This window comes from Uranotaenia lowii, chromosome 2, assembly GCF_029784155.1.
Source record: "Uranotaenia lowii strain MFRU-FL chromosome 2, ASM2978415v1, whole genome shotgun sequence".
In the NCBI taxonomy this organism is placed as follows: domain Eukaryota; kingdom Metazoa; phylum Arthropoda; class Insecta; order Diptera; family Culicidae; genus Uranotaenia; species Uranotaenia lowii.
The window spans coordinates 404713370-404735008 of NC_073692.1; the positions used below are offsets into that span (position 1 = coordinate 404713370).

The window sequence follows — 21639 nt, forward strand, 5'->3', positions numbered from 1 at the left end:
TCCTACCATAAAACTTTCGTAAGGCCCTGTGTGCATCGTTAATTAATCTCTAGAATGGTACAAAAATGCAATTTAGATGCCTACAATGTATGGAGGTAGGTGCATACGTAGATGCATTCGCGCACTAGGACGAATCGGAACGGCAGAGCTGAGTGCTGGCTGATGCAAAAGCTCGGATCCGTGCCACCAGCCGATCTCTATGATCTTTTGATACGCTGCAGTTAAAGTTGCGATCGCGTTAGTACAGCGAGGGAATTTTATAAATAAGGACCATTGCGGCGGTCGGATTTCAAACGGTACTAAACTAGCGAAGAAAACGGAACAAAACTTGAACGCGGTTGGAAAGTTGCAACTTTGGTGACAAGTTTTCTCAAAAGACACACTACAAAGCGTCGAGTTATTAACGAGCCCTTTTTACGCAGCACTTGTGAGTCATTACTGAAAAGAACTGGAAGTTTTTCGTAAAACCAAACTAAGACCCAACAATTAGCCAGCCGGGCAGGGAAATAACCAGTTGGACACAGTTGCAGAGCACGTGATTAGTGTGGAACTATTTGATCACGTTTCAAAAACGGTCAAAATGGTAAACGACAAACCGGTGCGTATCAGTGAACTGGGCTCAATTTCTAGTGGTTGGTGGTTGATGGGTTCAAAGGGTGTTGTTTCTGCCTAGAGGGAGAAAACCCAATTTGTCTAACATGATCAGCAATTGTGATTCACACTTTCATCAGCAAAGCAATTTGGCCCTTGGTGAAATGTGCTGCATTCATTGCATGAGTGATCGAGAACGAACGAAGATTGACATGTTGTATAAACAAATTGCTACGTAATTGGCTTCAAAATTATGGAAAGTTTGCAATAAATTGTATGCGGTAAGGAAAAAACTACGTCAAATCTCCGTGTTTAAGATCCGGTTGTTTATGAAAAGTTTGGAAACAGCCACAGTTGCTAGCACGTTTTCGGTGGCATGATCTATTTGCTACGATTTCATGAGCCTTTTAAAAGTGGTAAAATGTGTAGACTGCAAGACTCAACAACAACCAGCCTTTAACCCTTTCGAGAGCTGGCAGAAAAGGCAGACAAAGTTTTGTATCCTAAAAAAAATTAAATATCAAAATTTAAATTTTATAATTTAATAATTTATAAAACGTGTTGGAATCCGGATTTCATAAGCATTCGTTCTTGAATACAGAATGAAAGTTCCCGAAACAAATTATCATAATGCGTGGCGTAATATCAGTTACTACTAAATAGTCACGGCAGATTGTTATCATGTATAGCATAATATATAACAGTTCATACCATTTATACCATGTTTGTTTGTTTTTCATACAAAAAAAAAGTCGAACAACAAACCCCCATGCATTATTATTGGAAGTGAAACTAGAGGAGACAGTATAAGATTTTTTTCCATGCTTTCTACTGACAAGGATCTCGCTGCACTGGGACTATTGTTGTTGTTTTCATTAATCCAGAATTACACAGAAACGTGATGTTCAGTGTTCATATACTGACGTGGAAAAAGGTTTTAATGATTACATTTAATCACACATAGGAGATGATAAATCGAAGAGAGAATAAAGCTTGCTTCAGATAGAATTGGAAAGACTTTGCTGTAATGATAGCTTGACAAATCTGGCCAAAACATTACGGGATGGTCGTGGGATCGAATGAACGGCAAAATTCGTTTTGGAGGCACCTTTTTTGGTATAGTTTTAACGTCATTGTCTTATTTGTAACAAAAACTATCGTTTTTTTCTTGCCTCAGCTGCAAATGCCCTGTCAAATCGTACATTTTCGTGCAAATTTGTCGGCAGAAACAAATTTAAATTTGTCTGGAACATTCCCTCGAGCCGTCGCCAAGTAAAATTTGTGACCTGGGATTTGCCTGAAGTCAGTCTTGACATAGGTTTCATCGTCCACCAGAAGACACCCGTCGATCTTGGTCAGCACGGATTTTGGCCACACTATTCTGTTTTATGGTCCGATTAGGCTGTTTGCTAGCTCGATGCGACTTGATTCCTTCCCGAAGTCTAATTCTTTTTCACGGTAATATGGGCAGCACAGGATTTTCTAGCCAAATCACGGTCCGACAGATTGGAATTCCTCTTAATCGTATTCAAAATCTTACCACGCAGGTTCCGGTCGACAGTTCCACTCCGACGATTGGGTTGAGGCTTCTGAATCGTCTTCAATGTTTCCTTGATAACGCGTCATACGGTATTTCTGGGCAATTTCAGCTGTTTAGCTAGCCTGCTGATCTCAATGGATTTCCAAAAACACTGTGCACAATTTCTTCCCTTCTTTCGGCTTCCATGTTGCTTGTTTACAAAGTACAGTCGATTTGCGGAATTTCAAAATTACATAAAAGGTGATACGGTCAAAATTTGGTCAATATCAACTTGACGTATTTCATTTAATTTTCCATTTAAAAAACTGAACACCCCTTATTTTGAAGGTGTGTGTGTGTAGAATGTTTCTCCTATTTTGATTTTGGAATTCACTCTTCAGTTATCAAATCGCACGCAAAGCTGGCAAAATCGCTGAAAGATGCCAAATCAACCGTTACAAATGTAATTAAAGTGTTTGGGGAACGTTTTTCGACAGCCAGAAAGTCTGGATCGGGGTGAAATCGAAAACCGGAAGCCGCTGAGACGACAAAGAGAGTTGCCGGTAGTTTCAAGCGAAACCCTAACCTCTCTCTCCGAGATGCCGCAAATAAGCTGGGTGTATCCCGAGCAGACTTTTATGGCAAAATTATAGCAAATTTTGCTATCACGCCCTGAGAGCCGAATTTGCTCTCATTTTGCTTGACATAAGGTGGTACACAGCAAAAATGAGAGCACAAATTTTCATACTTGGTTAGCAAAGTGATACCTAATTTTGCTAAAAGTGAGACCATAACTACACCTCGTTTTTTGAGAGCTTGGAGAGCACGATGATGCCAATATAGAACATCACTTATTTTTCATGTACACCAAAATTTGATATCATTATGCTTTCAAATCTTTTAAAAGTGAGGTGTAGTAAGGACTAAGTTTAAGCTAAAATTGGTATTATGTTGCTGAATATGTTCGAAGATTCCTTATGTCGAGCAAAATCACAGCAAATTTAACTCTCTAGGCGTGATAGCAAATTTTGCGATAATTTTGTCTGAAATGTATGCCTGTAGAGTTTTTAAGTCTTTTATTTCAAAAAAGTTCACGTGGATTTGCAACTTAAGTCTGAACGGGTATTCATATTATGAATATCGCCTTTAATATTCATTACATACGTAAAGGCGATTTTCACTATGCACAGAATTGCACCTACCATGTTAAACTATGGGTAATAAAAATCGCCTTCACTTATGCAATCATAATCAGAAGTGGTGGCGTTATCTGTATACATGACAATGTTCATATGGTCGCAATTCGACCAGACCGAACTGAACGCCAATTTGAAAAAAATTGAGTTATCTATTGCAACGGATGCGAAACATGATAAACTACATATTCAATGAAAATCAGAACATTTTTACTATTTTTACTGATTTTATTAGAAAATTTCAATGTTGCAGACAGTGGAAATGGCAAAAATGCGTTGCGCCAAAGTGAACTGAGAGCCAGCTTTGAGGAGAAGATGAAAAGCATGTTTTGGTCATGAAACTGATTTTGTTCGAAATAAGCTTATGTGTGTTGGTTTTTTTTCTATTCAAAACAGTTCTTCGGTTTGTCAGGAACTAATATCTAATAAATTAAATGGTAAGAAACGTTCCCGTAGCTAAAAACTTCATGTTGCGGATTGTTAACATTTATTAAAATCTCGTTCAGCCAGACTGAACCGAATCCCTTGAATTTTGTTTTCCAATTTACTTAAGGGAATGTTAGGATTTTTGACATTCAACGATAAAAGATGCTTTATTTTATTGCTTACTGTCGTTCAGAACGCAACCGGTAAGTTTAAATCACACATATTCCGATTTTCAAAAGTGCGAAATTTGTATGGCTCGGTTCACTCTGGCTCAACGAAAAAAAACATTTTTCAAGCATCAGCCATACTCGTTGGGTGCTGCTTGTAAACCGCCTATAAGTAGGCTCCTACGTTTAGTACAAATTGCCCAGTCAAATGATAGTGCATGACAATTTTTTAAACATTTTTGTTCGACCAGAGTGAACTGGGTGCAAACATAATGCTATTAAAGTTCAGTTTTCTGCTTGATGTGTAATCAGAAATCGACCAGTATAACCTCGATGGCTCTATAAGAGTCTAAATGTGATAGTACAATGATTAAATAAGATATCTGATGAAATGGTATCAATTGGTAGGGCTGTGAACTTCGAACTCGGTTTTCTCGAAATCAAGTTTATGGCGCTCAGTTCGGTCTGGTCGAATCGCGACCATATAACATGAAAATTTGCGCCTTTGTTTATACAATGATTGACTGTAGATGGAAAACCTCTATTTTTTGATTCGTGTGATTCCTAACCAAATGCGTTTAAAGTTTGTTACAAATTAATTTCAATATACAGGAAGTCGCAAAGTTTACGTTACTGCAAAGATTTTTTTGCTTAAAACTTTCTATTATCTGAGATTTGATTTTTTTTTATGTTTGAGACTTAAATACAGCACTTGACTTTTTGAAAATCTTATCGAATAGTGAGATAACATTTCACAGTTTGATGATAAAATATCACTGCAGTAGAAATTTATGGAACTGCAGGGTTTGGAAACCTGTGTGAGTGCGACTGTGAACGGTCAATTATGTGATTAACTGGTACATCTTTGAAACAAATTTTAAACGCATTTTGTTAGGAACCTAGCACACGAATCAAGAAAAGTATTTTATCATCTTCAATCATTCGTAGTGTAAACCAAGGAGCAGGCTTTCCTGTAAAAGAACATGTCTATGTATTATGAATGTCATCACCATTCACGATTGTATAAGTGAAGGCGATTTTCCTTATCCAAAGTTTTGTTTTTAACTGTATGTATTAGATAAAACTGAAAAGGCAAAAATATAACACTAGTGTGTACAATTTATTGAAAATAGTTTATATAGTTAAGTTAAAGTGCGTCTATCAGTGTTCTATTTTGACAATAACACAGTTATTTTGATAGAATTTAGATAAGATGGTGAAATTTTCGAAAATTGTGTTATTTTTTTAAAGATTGAAGCCATAAATGGTTACTATTACATTGAGTACTAATTTTCAATAATTACATTCACATATCAACCGTATCTCAACTTTATCAGCCATACTAAAGAACATGTATTTCACCCTGTTAGCCAAAATTTAATCTTATGACTTTTTACTATACCCGTACAAACAAAGAACATATGAATATTATTCAAATATTCCGGGATTCATACACAGTTATGACAGCCTTCACTTATGCAATGGTTTTAAAATCGAAGGAAGAATATTCATAGTACAATGGAATAAACCGTAAATTTTGAGGCCTAGAAATATTCAAATTTTTGAGTTATTTTATTACATAAATGTCAGATAAAAAAATGTCTGAATCCTTCTTACAAAAAAAAACTGTTCTGTTTACAGAAGCCTGAAAAACTATGTTTAAAAAAATTGAGCGACCCGAAATATCAGCTAACAAAATGTACTCCCTTAAAAGCATACATGGTAATCACATGCATTGCATACCTTAAGGAGTTAAAATTTGTGATTGGTACATATATGTTGATACGATAATCAATATCATTTCGCTTTAAAATGGTTCAGAACTCTTGGTTGCTCTTGGAAAAAAGCATAAATATGCATTACATACTTACCTCTGCTACTTTGCAACACCCACGCTGTACCTTTGAAAATTCTAAGGACTGGCTCACAGAGAACTGCACTGGTTTCATAAAAACTTGTGATGTTACCGCTAAGTATTATCGAGCCGCCATCAGAGTTGTTCGCCTTTTCCAATGGAAATAGAATGATGATGCATTGATTTAATTGGCTCCTCTTTTATTGTTTCCGTTTGGAGCACTGGTAGTCGAATGAGGAAGAATTGCCTGAGCCGAAAACGATTCACTTGTTAGTTAAAAAGTTTAATTGTTATTTATAAAAAATAAATTTCGATTAAAATACTTACTAACAATCACAACTTTCCAGTACCAGTAACTGAATAATAACCGCTAGTGAGAATCACGCCAACCGAAACCCCGAAAAATGGTTTTTTTTTTCGGGCAGGGAGCAGCTGCTGGAGTTTGTTGAGTGCCTGTGACGAAGATTGTGTAATTGAAATTATTGAATATATACATATACATAATTGATGGTGGTATCGTAAATCTTACCTTTTTCTGAAGCTGCAGTTACCTTCAGGCTTTGTGCATGCATGCTACTCCGTATGTTCCTGAATTCACCTACGTTCACCAACCGGTTATCCTTTAAGTCATCTTCCATGACCAACAGAGATCTTGCCGGGATCCATCGCGTCGCAAACACTTTTTACCAGCCAGTGATAAAGAATTTGTTTTGTTGCTTTTCTGTTTTGTTTACTCTATTCATGTTGGATCAGTAACATAAAAATATGGCTAGCGCTACCAGGGCCGTAGGAAGAACCGACTCATGGGGGGGGTTTTGGTGACTAATTTTTACCTATGATTTTTTTATCTAAAAACACACGAAATAAAAAAAAAATTTAAACAAATTTTGTTTGTAACTATATGATTATTCATTTTAAAGTACTCATTAATATTTTTCGTATGAAATTGTAACTTAACAGAAGACACGAATGCCACAAGGATGGTAAAGTGTCATTAATAAAACCTTAAAAAGGACACTTTAGAAAAGTGGTTCTTAGCCTAAAGGGTGAGTTAAATTTTATTAATGAAACCTCTGGGAACAAAATATGAAATTTGCTGTCATCGATAGTTAAAAGTTTTGAATTTGTTTAAAAGTCTGTTAGATCAAAGTTATTTCATTTGAGCATAAAATAAGTTCTTTTTGGGGTAGCCTTCAATTTCTTTTAAAAACTTATTCTATACTCAAATCAAACAAGCCCAATCTTGTAAACTCTTTTGCAAATTCCAAGATTCTAACCTTTGATGAAAATAAACAAAATTTTACAAAAAAAAATAGTAAGAGATAAAAATTTTTCGAATCCAATTTGCTTGATACAAACTTGAACTAAATTTTTGATTTTAGTTTGAAATTTGACTTAAAATAGCTGCAATATTAAAAATGTTAAACAATACACCGAAAAAATAAAAAAATTGTGCAGATTTTTAGGTGAAGATCAGGTACATGTTTTTTTTTAAAAGGCAATATTCATCATAAAAAATCAATTCCATACTAAAAATCCTGTGGATAATTTTTTTAAATATAATTTGGGATATTTTACATGAATCAAAACTTAGAAAATTAACTCAAATTTGTGATTTTCAGCTGAGTTGTGTGTACAAACTTATTCTGATTAAAAACTTTGAAATCTGGAAATTGAACTGAGAAGCAAATTTTTTAGTTTATGTTCTCTTGAATTCCTCAACAATTTTATGTTGATTGAAAAACTCATTCACAAGCTAAATCTTTTTTGAATTCTTAACCTTAATTCAAAAATTGAATTTTGAATCTGTTTACGAATATCTTTACGATTTCCGAAATATGTAAAAAAAAAACAATTTCCGAATCTTAATTCCAAATCTGAATTTCATGAGCCAAATCCTAGAGCTCTCATTCATGATTCTATTATTTAAATTCTGTAGTGCTGGTTAAATCTTAATTCATTATTTCAATTATTTATTTTTAATGTGTTCTGTGAATCTGATTTAAAATGTGAATTTCGAATGATGAATCAAAATCTGGTTTTCAATTTTGGATCGCCACTTACAGGCTTTAAATGTTTAAATTTAGTGTTAACTAGAATAAAGTTTAAGAACTTCGAATTTGAATATAAAACAAATTATTAAAATATTGAAAATGCATTTAATTTTCGAAAAACATGATTCAAATTTGATATGAAATTCAAAACGGAATTCGAACAAGGATTTCAAAGCAGCTTTGCATTCTTAATTTTTTATGATTATTCGAACTGAAAATCAAGAATCCTTAACTTGTGTGGAGCTCGAACCACTAGAAAAACTAGCCGAGCCCCGGCCTTTTCCAATCACCTCTCTACCACTGGACACTATGACAACGACTGACTGCCCGAGCAAATTGAGAGAGTGATGGTAGCCCATACGATGACTTAGCATACGGACTACAGACTCGACTAGCTAGCATATTCGACATAGGGAAGTGCATGTAGCACCCAGTCTCCATTGGCCTTGAGACTCAGAATAAAACTATTTCGTAGGTTTACACTTGATACAAAATCAGAAATACGAAAATATGTAGAAATACAATTTTGGTTAAAGGAATATGGAACCAGAACCTCCAAAATAGGTTTAATTTTAAATTTATAATTCAGAACTGAATTTCTATGATAAGGTTGCCAACTTGCCTGGTTTTAAACGGATTGGCCCGGATATCTAACAAATTTTTTTGTAAAAGTTCGGTCCGACCCGGTTGCCCAGATTTCATTGGAAAAGCCCGAATTTTGCCTGAGTTTGTTCTCATTCTCATTCTTACATCAAACTTAAAAATAAACAAATTGTGTTGTAATTTGTTTTTTATTTATACGTCCAAATTTTTTACAGCAAGTTACAAAAAATGTTCATGAAAGGTTTTTTAAAGTTTTTTTTAATAGATTTTTGATGAGCAATTCCTAGGTTTTAACCAAAATCGACCGGTTTTACCAAATCGGTCGACATATATGAAATCAAATACTCGGATTTTGCCAGGTTTTTATGTAAAAAAAAGTCCGGATTTGTCCGGCCCGGATACGTGCTGAAAAAAATCTAACAACCTCTATGAACAAGTGAGAAAATTTTGAAAAACTGTAGCAGAATTTTGAACTTGAAATGGGTTTCTGACGTTTTGGTATTAGTTTTCAGTTCAGATAGTTACTCTTGAATATCTTTGCTCTATTATCATAATTTGATAATGAATTTAAAATTTTGAGTGTAGAGTAGAATAGCTCGCTTGCTTTTTTGGACCCTCATGGGGGGGGTTTAACCCCCAAAACCCCCCCCGTTCTTACGGCCATGAGCGCTACGCATTTTACGATCGAGAAATCAATTTTATTACTTTTTAAATTTGTGTTAAATTAATAATACTTTAACATAAAATCCATTAAGCCGAACCTCGTCCAAACGGTTAATTTGGTTGCTGAGAAAATTAGCCTGTTTGTTCGGGATAGCAAAAAAAGCGAAACCGTTGCCGAGTTTGGAATATGTCCGAGTAAAAGTTTTATCAAAAGCTTGGATAGAAATTTCTTTTTATGAATCCATGCGTTATAGCAGGAACATATGTGAAGTTCTCAATCTTGTTTTAAATTCAGTACACACAATGACTGTGGAATAAAAAAACGAAGTACGATTCGATTCATGTTTCAAGTTTTTCGAGGAGCAGATTCGATTTTTACATTAAAATGAAAAAAATATTTTGTTTACGGTTATTTCTTGACAAAAAAAAATTTGTGAGTTGGAGTTAAAAATTAAATTAACCTCTTCTGCATGAATTTAAAACCGTTGAGAAAAATGTGATGCCAATGGAATGTGTAACTTTATTGACCTCTATCTAAACGATTTATGCCAAAAAACAGAATTGTTTTTGGTATAGTTTTGAGTGTTTAAATAGAGTAGAATATATATTTTTTAATTATTCTTTAAAAATTTAAATGTATTCTTATAGTTTGAAATCTTTCACAGTACTTAATCAAGCTGAAAATGTGAGAAAAAACCTCAAGGACTTTAACATAATATTTAGCTATAGTACAAGATAACTCATTGTGATTTTTTCATTCAGATAACAGAGAAATTACTATTTACGTTTTTTATTAAATAAAGGCAAATTTCGTGTTATGTTTTGCAGTCCATGTAAAGTGAACTCACTTAAACTTTTCATATTTTTTTCAAAAACAGTCTCTCAGTAACAATTTTTTTAAAAGTTTTTGATAAAATTTTAATTGCTATCTATGAAATGACCAAGGATTAAAAAGAATAAGGTTATTGTACCAATGTAGTTCAAAGAAAAAATTACAAATAAACTAGAGATCAAAATTTGAAAATAACATATTGCATACAAGGGTTACTACGCCATTAACAATTATTTTGTGATAGGAGTTTCAATTGCCTGTGTATCGATTCATAAACATGAAAAAGAAATTTATTTAAAAAATATATAAATAGCTCAAAGATGCCCAGTTTTGCTATCAATGTTTATTCTATTAAATGAACTCATTCTTTATTCGATTCTGTTATAATTTTGATTTCAGATTTATATTGTGTAAAAATTAAAGATGCTATAATGATGCCTAATTTTGCTTGCTTTTGGTTTGCAATTTTACAAACCACGTTGTGTATTCCAAACACAACATAAATTTGTGTGTTAAGCGATGGTCGAAATTGAATGATTTAGTTTTTGCTGTGAAAAATATATAAATTATAGATAGCTTATCATTGCCTATTTTTGCTATCAATGTTTTCTTTCAAAGAAGAAAAAAAAATTTATTTTATTTGCCAGATGAGGCTACAATTTTGATTTTTTTCTTCAAAATTAAGTGTACCTCAATTATGCTGAATTTTGTTGTTGGGTTAGTTGTACAGCAAATTATGCTATAATTTTGGTCTCAGGCTTCTATTCATAAAAACATATGGATACCTTTATTATGCCTAGTTTTGCTATCATATAAAATTCTACACCAAATTGTGCTCATCATTTGCTGTTGATACCTAAATGTGACATCAATTTGCTGTAAAATAAACGTTTAAGAAACCTTAATTATGCCTTATTTTGCTCTCGTACAAAATTTTACAGCAAAACATGCTGTCAGTTTGCTGTTGACACCGTATTATGATCTCAGTTTGCTATCAATTCGGGCATCAAAGTCTGCTCGGGATCGTCTACAACCGTGCATCGAGCCAAAAAACGAGCCGGACTATCGACTTACAAGAAGGTAGTGACTCCAAATCGCGATGATAAACAAAATACGACGGCCAAAGCGCGATCCCGGAGGCTGTACACGACGATGCTGACGAAGTTTGACTGCGTCGTAATGGAGGACGAAACCTACGTCAAAGCCGACTATAAGCAGCTTCCGGGACAGGAGTTTTATACGGCAAAAGGAAGGGGAAAGATAGCAGATATTTTCCAACACATGAAACTGTCAAACACTGACCATACTGATTGGACACTCGATTTCGTTTTCTGGATAATTTTTCCAACAGTACGCAATGTCGATTCCAGAGTGCGCATCGATCGATTTGAAGAAATGCTATCCCAGTTAGGAAATGCCCCCAACTTTAAAAATAAAACACGCAATTTCTACGATAAAATCGGGCTAAACAAGGACCATTTTTCCTACAGGGCATTTTTTGTCAAATTTTTCAGGTTCGCCACCTGCCGTCGGTATTGCGAACCTGCAAAATCTGACAACAAAAAATTAGACAGAAAATGGTTGAATTTTTGTTCTAAGTGTCATGTCAGTGTGGTCAGTGTGCCAAAGTTCGGCGGCGAAGAAGGTGGACAAGGTGGCTGTACAAAATCTGATGGCAGGGGTTAAGCGTAAGGCCCGGCAATTCGGATTTGGAAAAGCGGAAGCCTAACTGATTATTTTTTCTTAATTTTATACTAATTAAACTTGAAAAAGAAATTTAATTTGATTTTTTAAATAAACGATTTCACCGATTTCACGCTTTTTCCCTTGACCAAATTTTGACCGTATCACCCTTTACGTGAAGCTGACAAAATTCCCTCACGTGGATGCCAAGAACTTACAAATACGTTCACCAGGGGCGAAAGTTTGTTTCATTTCTAAATGAAGCAAGCTTTAGATAAGAATTTGTTGTTTGCTTATCATTGGACTGCAAATACTTATCGTTACACGTCTTTTCACAAGAGACCTTAAACATCACGAAATAAATAAAAAAAAAATTATAGACAGTGAGATAGGGAACTTTTTATGCAGAATAAACTGCAATACTTTCCAGAAACTCTCAATAAATGTTGTTATCTTCAAAGTGTAGCTTCCTTCACACTATTTGTATTTACGAATTTATCGGCCTTATCGGTAAAAGTTATGATCTTTTAGTAAGAACATTTCCAGATTGTTAAAATTATAGGCTGATAGAAAGTTAGATGAAATGAATAGATGTTGATAATGGGCGGATAGATTTTTATTACATGTCCTCAATTGTTAAAAAAATCACCAAAGGGGGAATACACCAAAGGGAATTCGGAAAATCGAAATTGACTTAAAAATGCATAAAACATCGAGATCTGTTGATGCCTCTGAAAAAATTTTGACCAAAAATCGAAACCGAAAAACCGAAAATCGATGTTCTGTTCTTGGTCGGTTTTTCGAAACGACAAAAAAAAGTCGATTTTTAACCAAAATTTTTTTTCGGGATAACACCAGATGTCGACGTTTCATGCATTTTTCAAAACATAACAATATATCGAAAATCTAGTCAGTTTTGAAGGGGTCGTATTACTATTTGATGATTAACTGCTCCGACACTCACACCTTCTTCCTTAGCTAGTTTTCTAATTGAAAGACTACTCACAGTACTCCATTTGTGCACAATCCCTTTTCTTTGCGCGGGAGTAAGGCCACGCATTTTCAGATTTCTTCGCGAAAAACGTCAACAAAATAACAACGCTTACTTCACTTGGATGTAAACAACAGTGCGCAGCCAAAATTTGGTTGATTTTTGAAAATGACGGTGATTTTATAGTATATTAATTATTATCGGAACAGTCTATATTTCAACTCCAGGCATTTTAAACAATCGATAGCTGAAAAAATTTACATTACCAAATCATGCCCACATGATGGCTGATTTGACTTCGATATTGATGTTGATTGATCGAAATGTGAAGTCGAATCACATATATGTTAAGTGGACAGAACAACCTTGAGAATTTTTATAACAACAATTTTTTAACCATGCACTATGAGGTTTCAGAATTTAAATGAATTGGAAAGTCAGAATAAAATTTTAAATTGAATTGTTGAAACTTTCATTTTAAACCTTTCAACCCAAACGATAAATAAATAAAATAAATGTAGTTCTTTTCGTAAAAATTCTGGTAACCCTTTTTTCGAATACCTTTCCCAGTAGCTGTTTGAATTTGTAAATGTGCAATAAATTGTAGCTACCGGTGATGAACATCGGCTGTTTTGATGATAATGATTAAGACTGTTACCGAGCGCAAAAACAAAAAAAAAAAAGATCACTAAGACGATGTTACAATGAGATTAAGTTTAAGAAAATGCAAATCACAACAAGTAGGAAATGATGATACAAACATAAAAGCGCCATATATTGCGGTTACTGGGATAATTTCAAACCGCGCGAACGGTAGCCTTCCGTGCGGTAGGCTAGCCGGAGCAGTAAACACAGTTAAAAAATTCACTGCCACTCACTAATTTTATTGAAAATTTTAGAAGTAAATTCTTGAAAAACAAATCATTAGTTTAGCAAGAGAGGACAAAACATGAAGTCGTCGGAATGAAATAATACTATTTTTAATATTCATTGAGATTGAATTAATTACGAAGAACTGCACAGAGATTTGTGTATTTACCAGTTTCACTTCATTTAAGGTTATTCGTTATTTATCTCCATTCAATGCGAATCTAGAAAAGCTTCTTTTGCGCACAAAGAAATGGAAATAGTACATTCGTCGTTTATCGGTGAGTTATTGCATACTCACCATTTCTCGTTCTCTGTCGTTCTCCGAGTAAAGACGGTAAATAATTTATTTTCAAACGATTTTTCTATATATTCATTAGTTGTTTTCTCCAGAAATTATGACTTGTATCCGGAACGAAGTATTGCATAAGCATGCAAGTGCTAATACCGTTATGCATTGCTTATACAATTATTATTATATGGGATTCTCCAAAATTCAACTAGCCAGAATTTACTCTAAACATTATTCTACTATTCTGAACTGGATTAAGAGATATGGAGCCGAAGGATTTTACGGTAGACGAGAAACGCTAACCGCTTTATACATTGCACGAAATCCAACTTTCAATGAAAGGGACAATATTCTTGAATATTTTTATCGACTCGCGTTCAGCACACACTTTAATTTGTATTGATGTGGTGAATGAAAAAGAAACATAAAAAATTACATTTGATGGCTACCGTGTCATCGAATTCTAAACTTATTTAAACAACTTCAGGTTTACATTTGTTTCGTGATTTTTTCCCGCAAATTGACTAATCCCATCGCAAACATTTTTTTATAAACAATAGATAATCGGATAATAATATGTAGTCTATATGTTTGTTTTGGCAACTTTTTATTATTCATTTTTTCCGTGATTTTTATCGATGATTGACCAATGCAAAGAATTTTTTTTATAAAAAATAGATAATCTGATAACAATATTTGATATAAATGTTTGTTTTTACAACATTTTATTAAATCATCTTTCACTGTTCTTCGCTCGTTTAGCCGATTTAATTTCAGTCGATAAATAATCCTTATGTAGAACAATGCTCACTTTTTTCTTGATAACTGTAATTCTTTTTACAATGGTACCCTCCGGGAGCCCAAATCAGCTATCGCAGAAATAGAAAAAAGAGTGGAACAGTAATAGCTTGTTTAAAGACTGGTTGGATTTTTTTTTGACAATTGCGGTGCTCAGAGAATCATAGATAAGAAAGCACTGTATGTATTACTTTCCACCAAAAACACATTTCAGTGTTTATGTCAAATTTTAAATTATTTGTAAAGTTATATACACCTAAGTTTTTTTTACGCAGTTTTTTTTACATGGATTTTTTTACACGGCTTTTTTAAACACGGTTTTTGAGAGAAAATATTCTAAGTCCATTTCAAAGGAAAACACTTAGAATCTTTTTGAAGTTGGGAAAATCTTAGCTCTGAGACTAAGAACGTGAAACATAAGACCCCTGAGACCTGAGACCTGAGTCATGAGACTTGAGACCTGAGACCTGAGACCTGAGACATTAGACCTGAGACTTGAGACCTGAAATATGAGACCTGAGATCTCAGACACGAAACATGAGACATTAGATCTGAGACATGAGACCTGAGACCTGAGGCTTGAGACATCAGACCTGAGACATGAGACCTGAAATATGAGACCTGAGACCTCAGACACGAGACATGAGACTTTAGACCTGAGTCATGAGACTTAAGACCTAAGACCTCAGACCTGAGACCTGAGACATAAGAGCTGAGACATTAGACCTGAGACATGAGACCTGAGACATGAGACATGAGACATTAGACATGAGACATGAGACATTAGACATGAGACATTAGACATTAGACATGAGACATGAGACATAAGACCTGAGACATGAGACATTAGACCTGAGACCTGAGACATGAGACCTGAGACATGGGACATAAGACATTAGACCTGAGACTTGAGACCTGAGACATGAGACATAAAACATGAGACATGAAACATTAGACATGAGACATTAGACTTGAGACATGAGACATGAGACATGAGACATGAGACATGAGACCTGAGACCTGAGACATGAAACCTGAGACATGGGAAATGAGACATTAGACCTGAGACCTGAGACATAAGAGCTCAGACATTAGACCTGAGACATGAGACATGAGACCTGAGACATGAGACATGAGACAGGAGACATGAGACATGAGATATGAGACAGGAGACATGAGACATGAGATATGAGACATGAGACCTGAGACATGAGACATGAGACATAAAACCTGAGACATGAGACATTAGACCTGAGACCTGAGAACTGAGACCTGAGACATGAGACCTGAGACATGGGACATGAGACTTGAGACCTGAGACATGAGACATGAGACATAAAACATGAGACTTAGACATTAGACATGAGACATGAGACATTAGACATGAGACTTGAGACATGAGACCTGAGACATGAGACATGAGACCTGAGACATGAGACATGAGACATTAGACATTAGACCTTAGACTTGAGACTTGTCTCATGTCTCATGTCTAATGTTTCAGGTCTCATGTCTCATGTCTAATGTCTCAGGTCTCATGTTTTGTGTCTCAGGTCTCAGGTCTATTATCCCATGTCTTAGGTCTCATGTCTCAGGTCTCAGGTCTCAGGTCTCAGGTCTCAGGTCTCAGGTCTCAAGTCTTAGGTTTTAGGTCTCAGGTCTCAGGTCTCAGGTCTTAGGTCTCAGGTCTCAGGTGTCATGTCAAAAGTCTCTGGTCTCACGTATCAGTTCTCAGTTGTTTTTTGTTTATTGATTTGTCTTTGGTGAATGGACCTTACAGACTTTGTATCTTAAGATTAAGGAACACTACTTATAGCTATTTTAAAACTACGTTTACACATGTTAAAATCAAACAGATGGTATACAGAATTGAAACGTTCACAACATTTATCCAACGGGTGATTTCGGCCATATGCAGTACGGTGATAGGGGATCCAGAGAAACTGGCGTTGTCGAAGTGTTCGGGTCGAGACGTACATGTTGACACGTTGGAGAATATATGATGAATCAATTCGGCAGGTTAGGGTATCGAAAATTAAAGTTTGCTGCAACTCGGCTCGACACTTTTCGAGTGTCGCTAAATTCATCAGGCTGCATCTTTGCTCGTACGGTGGTAGTCGATGTGGATCATTCCAAGGAAGCTGTCGTAAAGCGTATCTAACGAAACTTCGCTGAACTCGTTCGAGGCGGTAGGATTGGGTGTTCTGAGAAGGAGCCCAAACCTGCACAGCGTACTCCATGATGCTACGCACTGAAGAGCAGTAGATGGCTTTAAGGGCATAGATATCGTCGAAATCAGAAGTGTTTCGGCGCAAAAATCCAAGAGCTGCGAAACCTTTTGCAGCAGTAAGCGCAATGTGCTCAGAAAATGTGAGTCGGCTATCCACTTTAACACCTAAATCAACAATAGACTTCACGTTCTCCAAGCTCACTCCAGAAAGTTGATAGTTGTAATGAACAATATTACGTGAACGTGAGAAATTAACCACTTTACATTTTTTTGCGTTCGCCGCCATTCCATTTGAGTGGCACCAGTCCTCTAGTTTGGCGATGTCAGTTTGTAGGGCGAGGCAATCAAATTCGCTAATCACTTTCCTATAGAGTTTTAGATCGTCGGCATACATAAGCGTGTCAGATTGAAGCGTTGCACACAAGTCATTTACAAAAATAATAAATAATAAAGGTCCAAGGTGACTACCTTGCGGTACTCCAGACGGCGTGTCAAATTTCCTCGAGCGTGAATTTTTTATTTTTGTGTACGCCTGACGGTTAGCAAGGTACGACGCAGTCCATTCAAGCGACCAGGATGGAAAGCCAAGTCTATCCATCTTTGCAATCAGTATTTTGTGCGGGACCCGGTCAAAAGCCTTCGCAAAGTCGATGTAAACCGAATCTACTTGACATCCTTTTTCCAAATTGTTGTTCAGCGAGCTCACGTAGCACATTAAGTTGGTGACAGTTGACCTTTTTTTAACGAAACCATGTTGCGAGTCAGCGATGAAGGGTTTTATGGCAGCATACATACGGTCATGCATCAAAACTTCGAAGATTTTGGAAATTGCACAGAGTATCGAAATCGGTCTGTAGTTTTCTACACAATGTGCGTTTCCTGATTTGTAAATCGGAGTGATAGCCGCAATACGCCAGGCGTTAGGAAATGTCCTTTCTCTGAGTGAGCGATTAAACAGGTGACAAATCGGTGCAGCTAGAGATGCAGCGCAATTTTTTAGTACTGATGGAGGTATATCGTCTGGTCCAGTACCTTTAGATGGGTCGACTGTCGATAATCTTTCGAAAACTTCCTGTTCAGTGAGGGATGGCAAAGGTAAGTTGACGTCGTGAGATTGTATAGAGGCTAGATAGTTGCTATCTGTTTCATAGTCGGCGGAACTAAAAACGCTTTGAAAAAAGTCAGCAAACATATTCGTAGATTCCGTCAAGTTACTTGCAGCTACGCCATTAAAACTGATGTCCACAGGAATAGTTGCATGTCTTCTCTTGCTTTTAAAGTGTTTCCAAAACGACGAAGGATCGCGTTTCAGGTTCTGTTGAAGGCGGCTGATGTGTTGACGATAAAGATTGTCGTTCAGTTCTTTAAAATCTCGTTCCAAAGACCTCAAACGGCGTCTTTGATCTTCGGTACGATTCTTAGTATAACACTTGCGGGCCTTACGAAGATGGTTCCGTAATCGTCTGAGATCAGAGTTCCACCATGCGTGTTTAAATGACTGGGGTCTCGGAGAGCTCTTCAAAGGAACGTATTGTTTCAAAACGGAGTGGAGTTTACTGTAGAATGCGTCGACTGCAACATTGACGTTGTCGTTAGCACCGATGAATTCCCAGTTTGTGGAGTCAAACGCAGCAGCAATCAGGTCGAAGTTACATTTACTGTAGTCTAAGACGAAGTCAAATCTTCCTGTGCAATCGGTCGGCGAAGAATTGGAGTGAACTTCCACACATAATACGTACGGCTTGTGATGACGGTCGGTAGGAATAATCGAGACCGGGGATTCGAACATGATCACATTACCAGGATCATTGCAGAAAGCAAGGTCCAAAAGGCGCATATTGTTGTTTGGTATGGAGCATATTTGATGCAAGCCAGCGGAAAAAAGCATTTCAGTTAGAGAAATTTCGGCTTCAGTTGAGGCGTTTGTCGGCAGGTAGCTATTTAAGTCATGATCAAAGATCCATTGCAGTTGTGGGAGATTGTAATCGCCAACAACGATGACAGAGTCCAGTGCGGTGGCCAGATTCATTATTCGTTGTACTGCGGCGAAATGTGTTTCGTAGTTGCGAAGGCAGCTGTTAGGCCGAAGATATATGCAACATAGGTACAAATATCTCAGGTCTCATGTCTCAATTGTCAGGTCTCAAGTCTAAGGTACCAGTTCGCAAGTCTCAGATCTCAGGTCTCATGTCTTAAGTCTAAAGTCTCAAGTTTCAGATCTCAAGTCTCAGGTCTCAGGTGTCAGGTCTAAGGCGTCTAGTTACATGTCTTATTGTTTCAAGTTTCAAAGCTGCATAAAATTAAAGGTCTTTTTTTACACTGTTTTCCGCAATTAGCACGGTTTTTTTTACACGGTTTCCGGGAATTAACAAGGTTTTTTTACGCGGTACGTATATCAGTGTAAAAAAAGACCTTGGTGTATGTGTAAGCATTGTCCAATGTTTTTTTTCATAATTCCAGCAATGTTAATTGCTAAGGTCATCAAAATAAACATTTGAAATATTCTCAAACAGTTTTCGAAGGTATTCAACTTATTTCAACTTGGAAATGTTTACACAATTAAGATAAATTGCATAATTTCCAATGAATAAATGGTTCAATCAATGTGTATCATTATAATAGTCCGGGAAAATAAACTGTTGCAAATCGATTGATACCGGCTCAGTGGATGAATGAGGATGTGTCAATACAATACGCCGCAATAATATCAGTAGCGGAAAACCTTGGATTTTGCACAGACTTCTAGAAAACTCCGCACTGTTACTGTGTGCATAGTGTGAGATGTGCCTCAATTACACAGGATGACCAATTTTTTTTATTGTTTTGTTTTAGTAACTGAAACATTCCCTTAAAATTTAAACGTTGAACGATCAGAAAAAAAGAGTTAAGGTCTAAAACAAAATCTTTTTTTCAACTTAATTGTAAAACTTAACAGTGTTGCCATAATAATGAACAAAAAATCTTTGATGCAAAAACCTATTTTTGTGAACTTGTGTTATGGGGCCGGAATCATGAGATTATATTTCAAAAATGAGATTTTTATTACCCAATAACTGTAATTGCAAACATTGATAAGACTGAAACAATCTATAAATATTCGACCAGTTTGTATCAGTTTCAATTTTGTTTCGATTTTAGGTCAACGAGCAAAAGCGGACGTTCTGCGTGATTGGGGCAGGCACAGCTGGACTGTGTGCTGCCCGACATGCCCTGCAGGCGGGAGGATCGGTAACGATTTTCGAGATGGACAAACAGCTCGGAGGCACCTGGGTGTTCAGCGAGGAGGTGGACAAAAATGAGTACGGCATCGACGTCCACTCGAGTATGTACAAAGGGTTGAAAACCAATCTGCCGAAGGAAATTATGGGTTACCCGGACTTTCCCATTCCGGAGCAGGATAGCAGTTACATACCGGCAGAGGATATGATTAAGTTTTTCCAGCTGTTTTCGGATAGCTTCGGAATTACGGAACATATCAGGTTCAATCACTATGTGATACGCATTAAACCGACCAAAGACGAACGTCAGTGGGAGGTGATCGTTAAGGATTGTCCGAATGATAAACTGCTAACGTACTATTTCGATTACGTACTGGTCTGTAACGGCCACTACCATACTCCGAACTTCCCTAACTATCCTGGAGCTAGCACGTACAAAGGGAAACAGATGCACAGTCACGAGTTCCGATGTAACGATCCATTTGTCGGTATGTACTTATCATTTCTACATCAACCCAAGCAAAATTTAGAAATACCTTTTTCTCCGTAGGTGAAACTGTGCTGGTCGTTGGTGCGGGACCTTCCGGGATGGATATGGCTTATGAAATGTCCAAGAAAGCGGAACGTGTTACGCTCAGTCATCATCTGAAAGACACCCCGAAAACAATTTTTCCGGACAACGTCACCCTGAAGCACGATGTTGTGAGTTTAACGGAAACGGGAGCGGTCTTTTCGGATGGAACTTCGCAAGACTTTAGTGTGATTTGCTACAGTACCGGGTACAAGTACACGTTCCCATTCTTGAGCGCCGATTGTGGGATTATCGTTGAGGACAACTACGTTCAGAAGTTGTACAAGCACTGTATCAACATCCGGTATCCGACGATGGCTTTCATCGGATTGCCGTTCTACGTTTGTGCGGCCCAAATGATGGATCTACAGGCTCGATTCTGTATCAAATTTTTCAGCGGTGCCAAAGAACTACCTTCGGCTGAAGAGATGGAAGCCGATACCAATGCCGAGATGGAAGAACGTTGGAGTCGTGGGTTGAAGAAGCGTCAGGCGCACATGATGGGACCCCAGGAGGATGTGTACTACGATGATTTGGCCAAGACCGCTGAGGTGGAACCCATCAAGCCGGTAATCAAGAAGCTGCACAAAGTTTGCGCGTTTCGGTTCAGCGAGGATCTGGTCAACTTCAGGAGAGACAAGTTTCGGATTGTTGATGATCAAACTTTCGTGAAAGTGGATTGAATATTTCTTACAGTACCAACATGAAACTTTGATGAATAAATTATGGACCATTGCTTACTTTCGGGTTGTTTGTAGCTAAACAGTGAAATTTCGTTGTATGAAAGTAATGTGCATTTGAAGCATTTTAGTATAATTGGAAAATTTATGTGTATATTGAAATATTACTGATTTTGTATCATGTCAACGATTTAATAAACGAATATATTGAGGCTACGATGTCATTGATTTGATTTGTGCATTTGCAATGGTTTAAATATTTGGGCCAAAAAACGCGTTACATAATTTGTTCCGGCAAAAAACGACGGGAGATTTGAGTTTTCGAGGAATTGTTAGTCAATTTTTTTTTATTTGAAGGGTGGTCCACAAATAGGTGTTATTGTTCTGGAATCAAAACCTTGGG

At 36.5% G+C, this 21639-nt stretch overlaps 1 protein-coding gene across 1 annotated transcript; it reads left to right on the forward strand.

Moving 5' to 3' along the window:
- The first annotated feature begins 267 nt into the window (after positions 1–267).
- Positions 268–21445, forward strand: LOC129748510 (senecionine N-oxygenase-like). Its single transcript, XM_055743159.1, has 3 exons — positions 268–598; positions 19906–20473; positions 20536–21445. Exons 1-3 carry the CDS (start codon positions 581–583, stop codon positions 21237–21239), a joined length of 1290 nt encoding a protein of 429 aa, XP_055599134.1. The 5' UTR covers positions 268–580; the 3' UTR covers positions 21240–21445.
- Positions 21446–21639: the final 194 nt, after the last annotated feature.

Excerpts from the sequence above, each read along its gene's own strand:
- LOC129748510 (XM_055743159.1), top strand. Across the intron at positions 20,474-20,535 it reads ATGTAACGATCCATTTGTCG|GTGAAACTGTGCTGGTCGTT; the intron begins GTATGTACTTAT and ends TTTTCTCCGTAG.